At 40.2% G+C, this 15,953-nt stretch overlaps 2 protein-coding genes across 5 annotated transcripts in view; one reads left to right on the top strand and one right to left on the bottom strand.

The window, feature by feature from the left end:
- Nucleotides 1-11,084, top strand: part of LOC109476062 (FAS-associated factor 1-like) — a 28,281-nt gene extending 17,197 nt beyond the window's left edge. For 3 of the 4 annotated variants that reach the window (XM_019776897.1, XM_019776895.1, XM_019776896.1), the window contains 12 exons: nucleotides 621-707; nucleotides 2,681-2,767; nucleotides 3,566-3,701; nucleotides 4,453-4,516; nucleotides 4,648-4,729; nucleotides 5,512-5,666; nucleotides 6,461-6,597; nucleotides 7,493-7,581; nucleotides 8,119-8,199; nucleotides 9,617-9,706; nucleotides 10,278-10,493; nucleotides 10,890-11,084. In XM_019776897.1, coding sequence (XP_019632456.1) covers nucleotides 621-707; nucleotides 2,681-2,767; nucleotides 3,566-3,701; nucleotides 4,453-4,516; nucleotides 4,648-4,729; nucleotides 5,512-5,666; nucleotides 6,461-6,597; nucleotides 7,493-7,581; nucleotides 8,119-8,199; nucleotides 9,617-9,706; nucleotides 10,278-10,493; nucleotides 10,890-10,970 — 1,305 coding nt within the window. In that variant the 3' untranslated portion in view covers nucleotides 10,971-11,084. Of the gene's footprint in view, nucleotides 1-620; nucleotides 708-2,680; nucleotides 2,768-3,565; nucleotides 3,702-4,452; nucleotides 4,517-4,647; nucleotides 4,730-5,511; nucleotides 5,667-6,460; nucleotides 6,598-7,492; nucleotides 7,582-8,118; nucleotides 8,200-9,616; nucleotides 9,707-10,064; nucleotides 10,128-10,277; nucleotides 10,494-10,889 lie in introns of those variants that run through there. The other variant, XM_019776898.1, reaches the window with a different exon arrangement.
- A 402-nt stretch (nucleotides 11,085-11,486) lies between these two features.
- Nucleotides 11,487-15,347, bottom strand: LOC109476063. Its single transcript, XM_019776901.1, has 2 exons — nucleotides 15,083-15,347; nucleotides 11,487-13,489 (listed from the first exon to the last, which is right to left on the bottom strand). Exon 2 carries the CDS (start codon nucleotides 13,469-13,471, stop codon nucleotides 12,494-12,496), a length of 978 nt encoding a protein of 325 aa, XP_019632460.1. The 5' UTR covers nucleotides 13,472-13,489; nucleotides 15,083-15,347; the 3' UTR covers nucleotides 11,487-12,493.
- Nucleotides 15,348-15,953: the final 606 nt, after the last annotated feature.

The raw sequence follows: 15,953 nt of genomic DNA, 5'->3' as shown, positions 1-15,953 counted from the left end.
ACTGCAGTGTGTGCTGTCAGCGTTTGTCAAGCAGACTGAGTGATTGCTTGGATTTACTCCGATGTGTGTTACTAGCATCAGGGCTTGAAATTCATTTTTGGGAATAGGTGCACTGGTGCACCCAACCTTAAAAAATTAGGTGCACCATATAAAACAAAACATAATTAGAGATCTTACTGCTCCTCTTCTGAGCTTGAATCTGAAATGGGAGCTAACTTAAAAATTTCAAACAAGTACTTCAACCATGGAGGTAAAAATTTTTTTACCTCCATGCTTCAACAAAGATTTTATTATTTTCTCACACTTAGATGCCAAGAAAATCCTGTTCTAATACTATTATACAATATGTACAAAAATACCTACAAAAATTTTCGGTGCACTGGTGCACCCACATAGAAAAAAATTGGGTGCACAGCTCCAAATTTGGGTGCACAGGTGCACATGCACCCAGTATTTCCAGTCCTGAGACAAACATACATGTTGTTTAGAAATCATACGTACGTTTTGCTTTTCCAAGCTTGTTCTCCAGAAGTTATATTAATACATTTCTCGTGTTCTATGACTGGAACAAGTTGAATCGTTTAATATAATTTATATTTCCTGGCTCTCTATTTTCGCAGGTGAAATGTGACGTGTACAGTTTAACAGATATCCCCGTACGCAACCAGATATGGAAGGGATGGCCACAGGACGCTAAAGATGATGATGTGAGTTATCACTATTAACCTGACTACGGTCATAGCAGCTTTCCATTGGGCAGGAGGCTCAGTGAGCCCATAACAGTGCACACCCCAGTTCTTCCGCGACCGGGATCCGTGGTAGTCCGTGGTAAAAAAAGTGAAGAAAGGGTTTTGAGGGTCCTAGTTTGAGGTGACATTTCTCATAAACTACCACGAAATATCATTAAACATTAACATGGCTGAAGAGTGTAAGAAATGGTGATTTTGGGGTGAAAATTTATTTTGGCTCCGAACCTTACTCCAGGGTATCCTTGCGCGCCAAGTGTAATCCACCCGTTTGACCTAGATTTTTTTCCTAGGAGCGGATTTGCAACCCCTCACGCCGTGGACGGTTAAAAAAATTTCAGCACTAGAATTTACTTAATAATTTACTCGGGTATAGTCAAGGCTTGGGTCTTTCTGTCAGCATCAGTCATTTCTTCCGGAAAATTTTTTTCTATGGGATTATCCTACACAAAAATTTGCAATTTTGTGCTTAAATTTTGGAGTGAAAATAATGTTTTTTCCGTTGATTTTACCAAACTTAAAAAGGTTGAAGAAACCAAACTCAGCTGGTCTTGTAGCTGAAGAGATATCCTTTCGCCCCATATACAGTTATTCTCCTTTCGAATTATTCCACGGCAGAGACAGTCGCTAGATTTGAGGGCGTGCAGCTTCGAATAGAAACGCCAAATAATCTTGGGTGTGCCCCCATAACTGCAGCACGTCGGCAGAACGTACTGCACCTGCGCGAAACCCGTAATGTATTGTACATAGCACTTCGGCAGAATGTCTCATATAAGGTTGTATTCGCTCATATAAGGTTAGCATTTCGACAGTAGTTTCCAAATGTTATGTTGGAAAGAATATCCTCTGCAACAGGCAAAAGTCTGATGCAATGTTGACCAAAAACCCAACGAAAAACGCGAAAATACGGGGTTCTGGGCAGGCGCAGTACGTTCTGCCGACATGCTCATAACTGCAAGATATTGCATAACATAGGCTACCTCTTTTATGAGCCTTCCCTTTTACAAAAATAAATGATGTATAATACAATATTAGATATCAGATCTGTTTCAGGTAATCTTAATAAACTGCTCAGTTCTTTTAATTACAATTAATTTTCATTGGCTAAACACCAACTATTGTACTTAGGCCACACCACAAGAATTCAGTACATACCTACAGTGCCAATTCATAAATTCCGCAAAAAGCCAGCATGTGCCGGCTTGTCATATATGTACTGCCACAAATTCACAATACCAGCTTTGTATTCCTGTAGTTGAGTAGCATTTTTATTTTTGGCCGGAATTTTTTTTTATTCGCCCGCGCGCACTAGTTTGAGGGTCTTCAGAGGATGTCATCCATAAAGATAAGTCTGTAAGGCCTTAGCCATGATTGTAGAAAAATAAAAGAAACACACAGACAAAACAGCATACAACAGATTGAAGTGGATGTCATCTAGAAGTCCCAGGTGTGATAATAACACAGTATACTGACTTTCTGGCACAAGGCCCAGGTGTTATGTCATAATTCCTGGATTTCACACTAATCCTCAGGAGAATAGGAATTACATGGCCTGGTCTGTTACCATGGTAACAGGGATCTGAAATACAGCTGGGCAGACACTTCTTAAGGTGTCCTCCCTGGCTAATTTGGCATTTTAACTTTCCATCGTTTTCTCACAAAGAAATTTAGAAAGAACTGTAGTTGTACTGAATATTGATACCTGGGTACAAAAGGGTACATACATGTAACTATGGGCACAATTCAGCCTACATGCAAGTAGTGCTGCAAAGTCAATTGAACAATAAACAATTTGATTGATTGATTGATTGATTGATTGATTGATTGATTGATCGATTGGTTGATTGATCGACTGATTGATTGATTGATTGATACCTGTGAGAAGAATCCCAGTGCTTACATGTTGTTCTGCCCCCCTCCCCCCTCCCCTACAGATGACATTGGCAGGCTGTGGGATTTCTCACCCCTCCCATGACCTGGAGGTGTGGAGACAACACATACCAGTCAGGTTCAGTTCAGGGGTACGTACATAAATAAACAAACAAACAAACAAACAAACAAAACAAAACAATGGTTGTAAAACGTTGTAAAATGTGAAAACGAAACAATGTTTTAGGTCAACAGTTTTTGCTGTCTTCTTTTTTCTCAAGTAATGTTTTTGCAATATTCTTTTTTCTCTGATTTCCTCCTCTTTGATTTTGTAAGAATAGCTGTCATTATGAGTGACATGTCTTGTTTATATAACTTTTTCTCGCTATTATAAATGGTGAAATATTTTCGTTGAACACACCACTCTGCAAACTCTGTCTGCATTGTCTTACTACCGTAATACAGTAACGTCTTTTTCAGAGTTAAAAACAGTACAAACATTCTGTTTTATCTAATGGTTAGAAATGAAGTCACACTGACTTTAAATCAACTTACAATACAGGGCTCGAAATTCATTTTTGGGAATAGGTGCACTGGTGCACCCAAAAAATTAGGTGCACAAAAATTTTTTTGGGTGCACCATATGAAACAAAACCTAATTGCAGGTCTTACTGCTCCTCTTCTGAGCTTGAATCTAAAATGAGAGCTAACTTCAAAATCTTAAACATTACTACAACAAAGATTTTGTTATTTTTCTGATACTTAGAGACTGAGAATATCCGGTATACTATTATACATTTCTAATGTTAAAAATTCCTACAAAAATATTTGGGTGCACCAGTGCACCCACAGAAAAAAATTAGGTGCACCACTCCAATTTTGGGTGCACTATGGTGCACATGCACCCAGTATTTTGAGCCCTGCCATACTTAAATTCTTCCATTTTTCAGGTAGAAGAAGAGAGGCGACAACGTCATGCTAGTGGGTCCAGTACAGAAGATTTTGAGGATGCCAGCGACTCTTTTACTGTAGACGACAATGACTTGAGTTTTACAGACGTGGTCACCAGAAAACCACAGCCTCTTAGTAAGTATGGCAGCCTGGACCTAACAAAAATTAATAAACCTTTGATGATGGTCATGTTATAGGCTAAAACATTTGTGATCTTTGTATGGTATTAGTAAAGATGCATTAGTACTGAAATATTTCCATTAATTGAAAACAATGAATATGGGAGTTATTTGCATAATCCTTGAGATACATTGTAAGGCCATGTTGATTTGATTATATGGATGACATCCTCCGAGAGCCCCAAAACTGATGCACGCGTGCGAATAAAAAAAAAGTTTTGCAAAAAAAAAAAGTTGTTTTCATTATGAAATCTACGTGGTCATGAGGGTTGAACAAATGGGACAGAATATGGTTTGGCGAATAATCTAATCTTCAAGTTCATTTCCTTCCAATTTCGTCTTTTTTCGTTTGATTTTGGCATTCTACGACATTGGTATAGTTTTTACTTATTTTTTGGTAACTTGTTTCTTAACGGTATATTTTTGCTCATTTTGCAACTGTTTTGTACGATTTACAGTATGGTTGAAAACTTTTTTTTTGGAAACGGCCGAAAATCCATGCGCGCGTGGATGTCATCCATATAATCAAATCAACATGGCCTAAGAAGTAAGAAAATAGTGGATAATTTCTTGGTCTTTGAGACATCATTATCAACTAAAGAATAAAATTTCTGTATATTTCTTTTGGTACTTTTAGTAGTTTCAGAACAGTGTTATAATGAATGCACACCGCACACTAATGTCATGATTTCTCCTATGTTCTCCAGTTCCTGACAACTGCGATGATGAGTACAATGCATCTGTTCACTTTACTGCAGAGTTTACAGAAAGGTAGAGATTTTCAATTCAAAAACTTTATGGACCTGTTTCCATTCACAATTTTGAAAAATGTTAACTTTGTATTCATTTAGCTGTTTTAGGTTGTTTTAAAAAGCTGTCTTTGCTGTGCCCCCCTCCCACAGGTATGGCGAATGCCACCCCATGTTTTACATAGGCTCCCTAGAAGATGCCATGAAAGAGGCCTTCCAGAAACCTGCCAGGGATGTAAGTACAGTACAGCTACACCCAGTTTAAGGTCTCATTCATGAGTTTTTTCCATACATTAGAAACCATGCATTAATGAGTGACTTACGAGACCGTGTTCCCTATCATCCTACATTAAATCAATTGATATCTTTCATGCTATGTTGAGCACACTTAATCTACGTCTCATAAAAAAATTGACAACGACTTCTATACACACAATCCCCTTTTATGGGAATTACAAACTGCAACTAGCGGCTGCCCGCAAGAGGCCCTCCCGCGCTGCAAACCTACGACCGCACAACTCACAACACTGGACTGTGCACGTCCGACCTAACGCGCGGCTGCCGACAATTATGTCCTAATTTCATCAGTTACAAACAAGATTTCACCGCTTTGACGTTTTACATCAGTTGGGATGGCTAAAGGGGAAATTCTCACCAATAAAAACACTCGTTCATACAGCCGTTTAGTTTTTGACTTGGTACTCTTTTAGGGGGTACACTCGGAGTAATACATGAATGAGACCTTAAAAGATAGATGTGCTGCCTCAAGGATTAACTGTATAGCAGTGCCACCTATCTGTTGATGTTTGTATTGCAGATATACTTTTTGTTGTGCTGCAAGAAACAGTGCCCTCAGAATCATTATGTTTTTGTTAAAAAAGTAGCCAACGGTGCCATGATAAATATGTAGAAGCCTACATTCTCTACCAGAATGTTTCTTGAAATCATTTTGATTGCATTTTTGTACTTACATGTACAATGTACTACACTTATCACTGTTGTTGTTTTCCCTCTCAGAGAAAGCTGTTAGCCCTGTACCTGCACCATGACCAGAGTGTACAGAGTAACATCTTCTGTTCCCAGGTGCTCTGTAGGGAGAGCATTGTGTCCTACATGTCCCAACACTACCTTATCTTTGCCTGGGACATGACTTTTGATAGTAACAAAGCAAGGTAGGCACTCCCCACTTGTTTGTTTCAGCCTTTGTTTACTGTATGCATGAAAAAGTCAAACCAGGCTGCTTGAGACTGTAGGACACCATGTGCAGCTACCACCACACCTTCTCCTAATAACAATGGGTTAAGACACTGCAAATTCATTTTTTTGTGCTAGTAGGGAAAAGGTGGTTTTCGCTGCATTTTAAGTATGCGGTTGAAACAGTTTTGTAGTATTCAATTGCAATTCACACAATAGAAATGCATATTTGCAGTGTTGTCATTTGCAGGTCATGGCCTCAAAAGCCTCAAAAATAAAACTACTCCGAACATTTCAAGATAGACAGTATAGATCCTATAAAATTGATATATTATGTAGGAGTTTAGTTTCCTGTATCTGTATCTGTATAGCCAGTATAATTGCCACAAAATGGCTTCGTACACCTATCCTTTGAACATCTAACTCTAAACATCATTTAAAGCTATCTAATGATAATGCCCCTACTGTACTTGGTGACAGGGAGTTCCACTCTGCGATAGTTTCAGGAAAGAATGAGTTTTTGAATACTTCAGTCCTTGGTTGAAAAATCTGGTACTTGAAGGCAAAGCCATGGCTATTTCTTTTTCTTTTCTGAGCTGGTATCAGGTACTTAGTAGCTATACGTCCACCAATTTATTAGTCATTTTTTACATCATGCATAGACATTTTTCGTCTGTCTTCTAGTGACACCCAATGTAGCTTTCTTTTCATTTCCGTTACACATGCACCCCTTTTATAGGTTTTACCGCTCACGACCCTTTTGTTTGTGTAGGTTTTTAGGCCACATCTCGCGTCAGTACGGCAGTTTGGCGGCCCAGACGGTGAGGAACTACAAGGCAGACGAGTACCCGCTACTGATGCTGGTCATGAGGAACAGGGGGGCCAGCGAGGTCCTAAAGGTCGTACATGGTGAGCCACACAAGCAAACATACACACAAACACCTGAAACAAACAAACACAAACACACACACAGACACACACACACAACTCAAACAAACACATACACACAAACACACACCGCAAACAAACACATACACACAAACACACGCCGCAAACAAACACATACATACATACACACAGACATACACATACTGTATACATTTTGTACATGTACACACACACACACACACACACTAAAATTTATCTAAAATGTGAAAGTCAATAATTCCTCAAACCATCTTAGCATGAAAGTTCATCTGTCTTGGTACATGTACACGTCATTTTGAAATAAAGACTAGTCTTCAGCTTCCAACACTAACTACAATGAATTAGGACTTACCCCAAATTTTTGGTTCACTCTGTCAACCTTCCTGACGAAATGGACCCGTCTACTCTTGGAACGTGACATCAGAGACATGTGACCGTAGTAGCAGGTCATACGTGCCAGATAACTTGCAAGAGGAGTGAAGGAGGCAGTCTACATAAGAGCTCACAGACCTACCCTGAACAGAGACAGGGGGTGACACAAGTTATCTGGCACGTATGACCCGCTACTACGGTCATGTGTCTCTGATGTCACATTCCAAGAGTAGACAGGTCCATTTTGTGAACAAGGTTGACATTGTCAACCGAAAATTTGGGGTAAGTCCCCATTGTATTTACCGGTAGTGTTGGAAATTATTTCTTAATACTCAAACCATATTGATAATCTACATTTCAGCGTGGGATTAGTTCCTGTTATGTGTATGGGGTTATGTATGCCATACTTATACCAGACTTAGTGTGCTGCCATCATCTCCTGAGATGGAAGGATGCCTACTATATATTACCGTGTATGTAAAGTTCCTCTTGTTTCTATGGACAGGTAACAACACGGTAGATGAGCTGATGAGCACACTGATCAACGCTGTGGACGTGTTCACAGAAAACCAGAGGGTGGAGATGCAGGAAGAAGTATGGGATTGTCCAGCTTTTCACATTTCTTTTGTATTAAGCATATTGTCAGAACGTACTACACCTGTGTGAAACCCTGGCTTCTGTAGGATATTTGATCAACAATTGGTCCTTTTCTTGAGCATAATGCCAAGGAAAAAAATGTGTTTCCTGTTTCAGTCCTGAAAAAAATGAGGGTCTGTAGGAAGGGGTTATCCTTGTTCTTTCTTTTTTTTATTAAACTTTGACAATCTCTAGTGATCCAACTTATACAATACAGTACAGTGTATAACAAAGTAAAACTTGCATGAGAACAATTATAGTTTCAATGTCAATGTTGGAAAACTGATTGTACGACACTTTATCACTCAGGTGTCAAATCATGGAGCTAGAAAAGGTTGATCAGCTTCAAAAATTTATGTCAGATGCAGGGGTCCACAAAAAAGGCTAGGGTTGGCAGTTTTTCTGGGGTCAGTCGGGAAACAGGGAACTTTTTTTTCCTAGGCCTAAGTCCTGTTGCTCGTTCCTTTTTGTGAGATGTCTCATTTGTTCCCTCAGGCAGAGAGAGAAGAACGAGAAAGGATGAAGAGAGAACAGGACGAGGCGTATCAAGTTTCACTGGCAGCTGATAGAGCTAAGGTACAGACTCACTGGTGCAGGATTTTCTTCATCAGTGTTTACTGCCGTTAGTGACCTGTGTACCTAAACATGTCTGACCTATCATCTGTAAGTTAATACATGTAGCTAACTGTCTTTTTAGGTTTTAGGGGTAAATTGTTACCTCCATGAAAAATGGAGGTATTTTCTTTGGCGTGTCTGTCTGTATGTATGTCTGTGTGTGTGTCTGTCTGTCTGTGTGTGTGTGTGTCTGTGTGTGTTTCCGAAACTTTGTAGTCAGCATAACTTCAGAACGCCTTTATGGAATGTGATGATATTTGGTATGATGGTAAGTCTTGGAAAGACAAAGGTCAAGGTCAAGTATGGGCCTCCTGGTGGATGACCTTGGTACTGCAGCAGAACTTCCGGTTTTTGTATCTTTTGTCCTGAACAAGCTATGGTCTTGACTTTTTGGTGACAGATAGCTTATCCTGTCAGGAATAAGTGGCGTAAGTTTGGTGCCCCTAGCAGCTTGTTCTGGAACTGCAGGTTAGTTTCAGGTAAAAACTTTCAAAGCCAATAAGTCCAGATTGGAACAACGTATTTTCATCATTTTTGGTGTGTAGGTACCTGAGAGACAGTTGTACATGATTAAATGCAAATTATGCAAATGAGGACTAATTTGCATAATTAATGAGGAAATTCTATAATTACAGTGTTTCATATAATGGTACTGCTATACATGTAATCTATTTAATCTGTGGCAGGCGGAACATCAACAGATACCAATTATGCAAATGACGACCTAATTTGCATAATTAATGTGAAAATTCTGTGAATCCTTATTGGTGAATGATGGGAATTTTATACCTCATAACATGTGTAAGTTTCTCAAAGGTTTGCATCGCTATGCATATATTATATTTATGTAGAGGTTATTTGCATAATTAATGAGGACAAAGCAAGCCCATATTTCATGGAGGTATGAGATCTCGGAACTCTTGTTATCTTTGTAGGAGGGTACACATATTTAACCTAAAAACATTTACAAGTCATCATGAAAAGTCAAATAGAAAGAAAGAAAGTGGTCTCGAACCAGTTTAGCTCATTGAAGAGCTAATCTTCCACTGGTCGTGACAGAGAAGACAGACGCTATGTACAGTATTTACAGGTTCATTGTACCGGGGAAATTCCCCCAGCTTTTATCGACAAGCACAATGAACAGTGGACCATGGTTAACGTTCCGTCCGAAGGACTGCGACCCTAAACAGAGCGTGCATGTCGGGTGAGCGACATCAGCCGGGATTCGAACTCCCAACCTCTTAAGTCCAGAGGCAGGATCGCTAACCACTGGACTACGTGCGCTACTATGATACTTGACACTAAAATAATACTTATTAATAGTACTCAAAGTTTATTAAGAACAATATCTCCAACCCCTCTTTTTCCCCTGTACCAGGAGGAGGAGAAGAGGAGGAAAGAACAGGAGGAGAAGGAGGAGCAGGAGAGGGCACAGAGAGAAGCTCGGGAAGCCAAGGAGGAGAGAGAAGTCAGTGGGGACTTCATGTTCATTTGGCTAACAATGTTCCTTCTACACATACAAAAGAGTTACTAGTAATACCTAACTGATTTCAACTGCTAGTTACATGTTTGCTTACTTCCATGTATGAAGGACTTATTTTCAGTGTGTCTGTAGAAACCAAAGAGTTAATATGTGACTGACTTCAACTGCTAGTTATGCTAACTTACCTCCATATATGGAGGATTTGTCTTCAGTGTGCCTGTAGTTATTACCAGAAGGTTAAGCATTCAGTTTGGCTATGGTGGATTATAATGTGGGTGTATGTGGCATAAACTCAAAATGCATCACAGAAAAGTCTGTTCATTTCCTTGTGAACCCTGCCCAGGCCTTGAGAGCATCACTAGAAGACACCCTAAAAAATTCCTTGTGGTGAAAATGCATGAAATATGTCATTTATATTTTGCATTGGGCAAGTGGAAAGTTGGTTCGGGTAAGTAGAAATGACCATGTGCTTGCCCAATAGGGCAGGTGGATTTTTGAAAACTTGTCCAACCCTGCTTCACAGAAGTCTGTACATTTCCTTGTGAACCCTGCCCAGGCCTTGAGAGCGTCACTAGAAGACACCCTACCAGACGAGCCACCAGAGGACTGTACAGAACCGCTCATCAACCTCCGGGTCAGGCTGCCGGACGGGGAGATGCTACAGAGAAGGTTTCTGGCTGCCACCACGCTGCAAGTCGTGCTGAACTACGTCCACTCCAAGGGGTTCCCTTCCAAGGAGTACAAGCTGCTGTCATCATGGCCAAAACGAGATGTAAGTCAAACTATCTCTATTGGAATAATTGTCTTTTGGTGATATTTTCTACAGTGCTAGAAATACCCATCTGCAGTCTGCATTTTGCAGAGACATTTTCTTGCAGAAGAAGAACTAAGCAACCTGACTCTATAGTATACAAGTGATTTTACATGATTGTATTTTTCAAATTGAATGCAAATGTTCGCCAACATGGTAATTTTGTATATGCCAGGGGTTTAGATCCAGACTTTTAAGTGTATATTTGCAGAAAGAATTTCCCGAATTGCAGAACAAAATTTTGACGTTGCACAATATTGCAGAACACTGCAATAAAGGTATTTCTATCACTGATTTGTAGGAGACAGTTCCATACAGAATATCTACCTTTATTGATATTGACTCTGTTTCTGGCAGCTGACATCACTGAACACCACACAGACACTCCAACAGCTTGGCATGAACCCCCAAGAGACCCTCTTCCTCCAGGAAAAGTGAAGACAACAACACCCCATTGTCCGGTAAAAGTGAAGACGACACCACATTACGAGACGAGCACGGTCCCTGTCTGCGCATTCAAGGTACACAGTCAACAACAACAACAAAACAAAAAACACAAGAGTCAAACTGCCAGCAACGAACTGCTACCATTGCCTCCTTCCACAAATCTTTAAGAAAAAAAACTAAAGCAAAGTTTTTATAGTACCCGAGAAAGTCCCCTATGGGGAAACATGATACTGTGTTTAGTACATACAACTGTATTATATGTGCCATCACGTTTTCAGTACCCGTTTTAAGTTATATGTAGAAGAACAACACAATCTTGTAGCATAAGTGCAATAGAGGCATCTATTGAAAAAAAGTTGGTAGTGTGTGTAGTTTTACATTCAAGGCAAGTTATGGTTTCTATGATGTACAAAAGCTATGTGCATCAATTTGGGATGTGTTGAAAAAAAATAAGTTTATTGGTTTTCTATTTTGAAAACCTTGTCAGTTTTTTTTTACCGTGCCCTCTTATAGTACAGGTTTGAAACTGACATTCTGTGTATGGTTCTGGCTTTTTCCACTCAAGTCTTGTTTTTGCAGTAAAATTTGTGTAGGTTGTAGTCTGTTACTAGCCATGGTTTGAATACGAACATTTGACCTGTTCTTCAGAACGGTTTGCTGCTCAGTTGATGTAGCCTTTCACGGAAAACTACCTTTTCCCAATGGACAGCTGAGTTGAATCTACAGTTCCTATGCTGTACACAGTTCCCATGGTTATTGTTCTTGTGCAAGTGTACATGGTCTGTCCTGCCAAATTACGTTTATCTACATCGAAGAATGTTATCACTGATACCCCCCCATGACAGAGTTCTATGATCCAAATACCACAGTCTCCTTGCAGAAGAGGACCGATTCACTTACGTTTTTAGGGGTGATAGATATGTTTCTAAGACTGCTGATTGTAAGAATGACCAGGAAGAATATCATATTAACGTCTATTGAATTTTTGTCCAAAAATGATATGAACTATTGTTGATGCCCCACTGTTTTTCTGTGTCTTGATTTTACTTGAATATCTAACTTACAGACTCAAGTGAATGTTAAAGAGTCACTGTTAAATAAATATTTTACAGTGTAAAATTGCTTTTCAACATAGTTCTAATGAAGACATCATAAGGTCAATTATATTCCAAGTATTTGTATTTATTTGTATTCTATTGTTTTGTATTATGAATTCAACATTAAATTTGTGTACACAGTCCATAGGCTGATAAATATAAGCTGTTTATAACTGAAATAATTCATATAAAAATTCAATTGTACCCTACATGTACATCAGAAAAGTTAAAGCATTAGCAGCAACATAAACTATTTCTTGTGAATTAACCTCTTAACAAAAACATCTAAAAGTACATTGAAAGTAAAAAAGTAAAACAGAGTAGTAAGATGCAGTAAACTGCAGCATCCAAAAGTGACCAAGGGGCACAAAATGTTAACGTTCTGAAAATCCATGTAGTTTATCCTTGTAGTTCAAGTCATGCTTTGACAGAAACCCCCTCTAGTGATTCCTTCTGTACCTGCAAGTGAAGGTCATCAACATGCCTGAAGGCTGAAATAATCCTGGTAACAAACAGGGTGACAGACAGCATCAACCACAAGCAAGCAATGATAAGGAATACTGTGTTCAGCGGTACAGACACGATCAGTTGTGTTAAAAAGACGATGATCGGTATCTGTGTGGCGATCGTGAACTTGAAGAGATTGTTTAGACAAATTTGCTTCACCACGCCAGTCGCCGAGGAGTATAGACATATGTAAATCACTATGATACCGAAAAGGGTATTTTCCGAGACCTCAAATATCACCTCAGCAATCTGTCCGTACAGCATGATACATTCCAGAGCCAAGTAGGTCTCCAAACATGCCAGCTTGTTCTGAATGATAATCCTCAGTCCCAACTCCAGGCGCATCAGTCCCTCTGCCGTGTCCACCAAGGAGATGTGCGCAAAGAGGACCCCTAGCACGACCGTCATGAACTGCACAAACTTGACCGCTGCCATGCCTACCAGAGCGTCTTCTCTCCAGAGTAGATGGAATGTTACCTCGCACAGTAACATGAAGATCAGCGTGCATAACAGTTCTCTGTAACGACCCAAACCTAGCGGAACGGTTCGCAAGACTCTGTCCGTGCATGTGGCAAATTGGACGTCAGAAGCACAACATTGGCAGTCGCATGCAACGTTGATTGTCTGCTCAAAACACTTGTCTTCACCGATCTTCAGTATGCACTCAGTCCCAGAGAGTTCCACAGTGTGGCAGGAGTCAGTGGGAATTTTCACTGATGTACCGTTACAGCACAACGTCTGAGAACACGGAGTCCTGGAGGACCTTCTCCGACAGACGGATATGACGATTCCGGCCAGGAGTGTGCTGACCACCAACCACAGCACCACAGGGGGGAAGGGAACAGACTGGAACAGCTCAGTCTGCATCCCGAAGCTGGGGACGGCCATGTTGTTCTGTCAGTTCTCCTGTAGAAGGGCAAACACAGAAAAGTTGATTTATTTATTAGGCCACACTAATTTAATTTGTTGCTTCTCGAATCACCCTGTCCATTTTTTTCTGATTTGCAAAAAAAAAAAAAAAAATTTTTGGCTTCTAAATTAACTGCAAAATGAAAGACATATTTTGGCCCCCACGGCCAGAGAAAGTCTTTTTCTTCCTAGTTCTTAAAGTTTCTCAATGTAACAATGCAATTTTGTTTTATCAAAACTTCAAAATCTATTGTTTTAAGCATAAACCAGCCTGGTATGTTCACTTCATGGCTCATATTGTAACATTTCCGGCTATCATGGAGTGCCTTGGCCTGTTTTTTTTTTTTCGCCCTGTCGCTTCATATTTTTTCTGAAAAATCCAAGAAACAACAAATTATATTGGTGTGGCCTTAGAATTCACCACAAGTACAAACATACAAGTGGAAGGGAGGACAAAACAGGTGTATTGACACCTTTACAAGTTGTTCTCCCAAACCAAGTTTCACAGTGATAGGAGACAAGGCCTGCACACAGACAAGGCTGGGAGGGTCTGAATGGGGAAGTCAGAATCGAGGTTGTGTTGACGATTATGCTTTTCATTCTACATATCACGCTAAATTCAGGAAGACTATGCAGAATTGGTTGTGTCGCTTTAAGTTACTAGTATATAAATTGATTTGCTTTTCTTATGAATTACGGGAAATTAAAATAGATTTCCTGCACCTTTGGAGAAGTGCATACAGGCCTCCCTATATTGTAGTAACTTTGTTCGACAATCAGCAATGAGTGCCAAAAAAAAACAACTTTTTCCAGCTAACTAGTATTACTTTACATAAACATTTTCGTCTTCCTCTTTAATAGCTTCAGATTTTTTCATTGTACCTCAGTCAGCTTGGTTCTACCTGAGTGTATATGTCTATCTATGGTCACACCACTCCACCATACAAAATGAATGGTCCCACAAATATAGCCACCATAGCTTTGCTTTTGGCCTACACAGCTTATAATCACACACTGGCACGGGGGGGGGGGGTATTGAAGACACAAAACGTGAGCAACGTGAGAAAATATATGTACTCCTGGGAACGAGTGACAGGGAACAGAACTCGTGACCAGAGTAACACCTGTAAAACGTGATCGATGACCTCATCTAACACTGTAATCAACAAATGGGACGGTTCAGTTACATCGCATGTCCCAGAACGGAAGAAATATTCTGTGGTTTTCAGTGTAACGCCATCAGACTTCTGTGCCACACTTTGTCTAAAGCCAACGCTTAAAACACGCCCGTACTACTACAATGAATTATCATGAGCATTGTATGGTTATTGTTTACAAACATAGTTTGGTGGGGAGGGGTCCTTAGCTAGGGTACTACTCGACTAAAACCATTTTCACAGGAAGACCCAGTATATATAGCTCAAAGTGTTACATCGTTGAACTAAAAGCAAATTCTACAAACTTCAACATAGGGCTGAATATCACTTGAACACGGGTTATGTTACAATGGTACATGCTATATTATGTTCTTGGTAACACATACGGTGGTCTATCATGCATGGGAATGGCAGGAAGCTCGTCGTAACTTACTGTGTCTCTGCAAATATTGGATGCACTGTGCTGACGTCCAGTCTGATGTAGTCAGTGTTGTTCAACACTGTCCAGTTTTAAGTACAAACAACAAAGGACTAGACTACCGTGACCAGACTACCTGTTCTGTGTCTGAAGCCCGAAGCTGCTCGACCGGTTTTTGCTCTTCTGTCCGACAACAAGGTATGATTAATTTTTGAAATGCGGTCAGCTGACTCGTGAACAATGCGACTCCCCCTGTCGGAAAGCGGCTTTGTCTGCCACACTTGTTTTCACGTGTAAGGGCAGGAAGACAACTTTTGTTTGCTTTCACTTACCGGGGAAAGAAGGAAAAAGGTCGATTCAGTCGGGGTGTGGAGATATTAGTGGCTTTCATGAGCACGTGTTCGAAGAAATGCGCCGGACCGTAACATTGCAATAAATACAGGTGAAACATCACCTCATAACAAATATGCTAGACGCATTTTTTTAGGTGGTGAGATCTTCAACTGTTTGAACCGCGGAATCTTCCGTACAATTTGGATGGAGGTCCCACATTCGTGGTACATATGAGGCTAGTGATCGAGGATAGCTTTGCAATTGGTCGTGGATGTGCGCGTGCAAAATTTTGCTGTCTTACGACGGAAAAAGTTGCCGTAGGATGATACTAGGAATCGTAGGATCTATCCTCTTTTGGCGGTCGGTTCTGTAAAAATCTTACATCCAAAGGAAATCGTACGACGAACGTGGCCGCGTCGTGTGTTGTTTGTATGCCGTCTGTAGACGATCCTGTGTGCACTCACACAACCATAACGTAATGCTACGGGATAAGCATGTCCCTCAACCATGTCCACGGGATTCAGGTAGGGGCTGGTCCACAATTGTCCGTGGA

This window comes from Branchiostoma belcheri, unplaced genomic scaffold, assembly GCF_001625305.1.
Source record: "Branchiostoma belcheri isolate BF01 breed outbred unplaced genomic scaffold, Haploidv18h27 scaffold36, whole genome shotgun sequence".
NCBI classification, from domain to species: domain Eukaryota; kingdom Metazoa; phylum Chordata; class Leptocardii; order Amphioxiformes; family Branchiostomatidae; genus Branchiostoma; species Branchiostoma belcheri.
This window is presented reverse-complemented; position numbering and strand designations above follow the sequence as displayed.

What these genes read in the sequence shown, in the direction of transcription:
- LOC109476063 (XM_019776901.1), bottom strand. Translation starts at nt 13,471, where the DNA reads ATGGCCGTCCCCAGCTTCGGGATGCAGACTGAGCTGTTCCAGTCTGTT.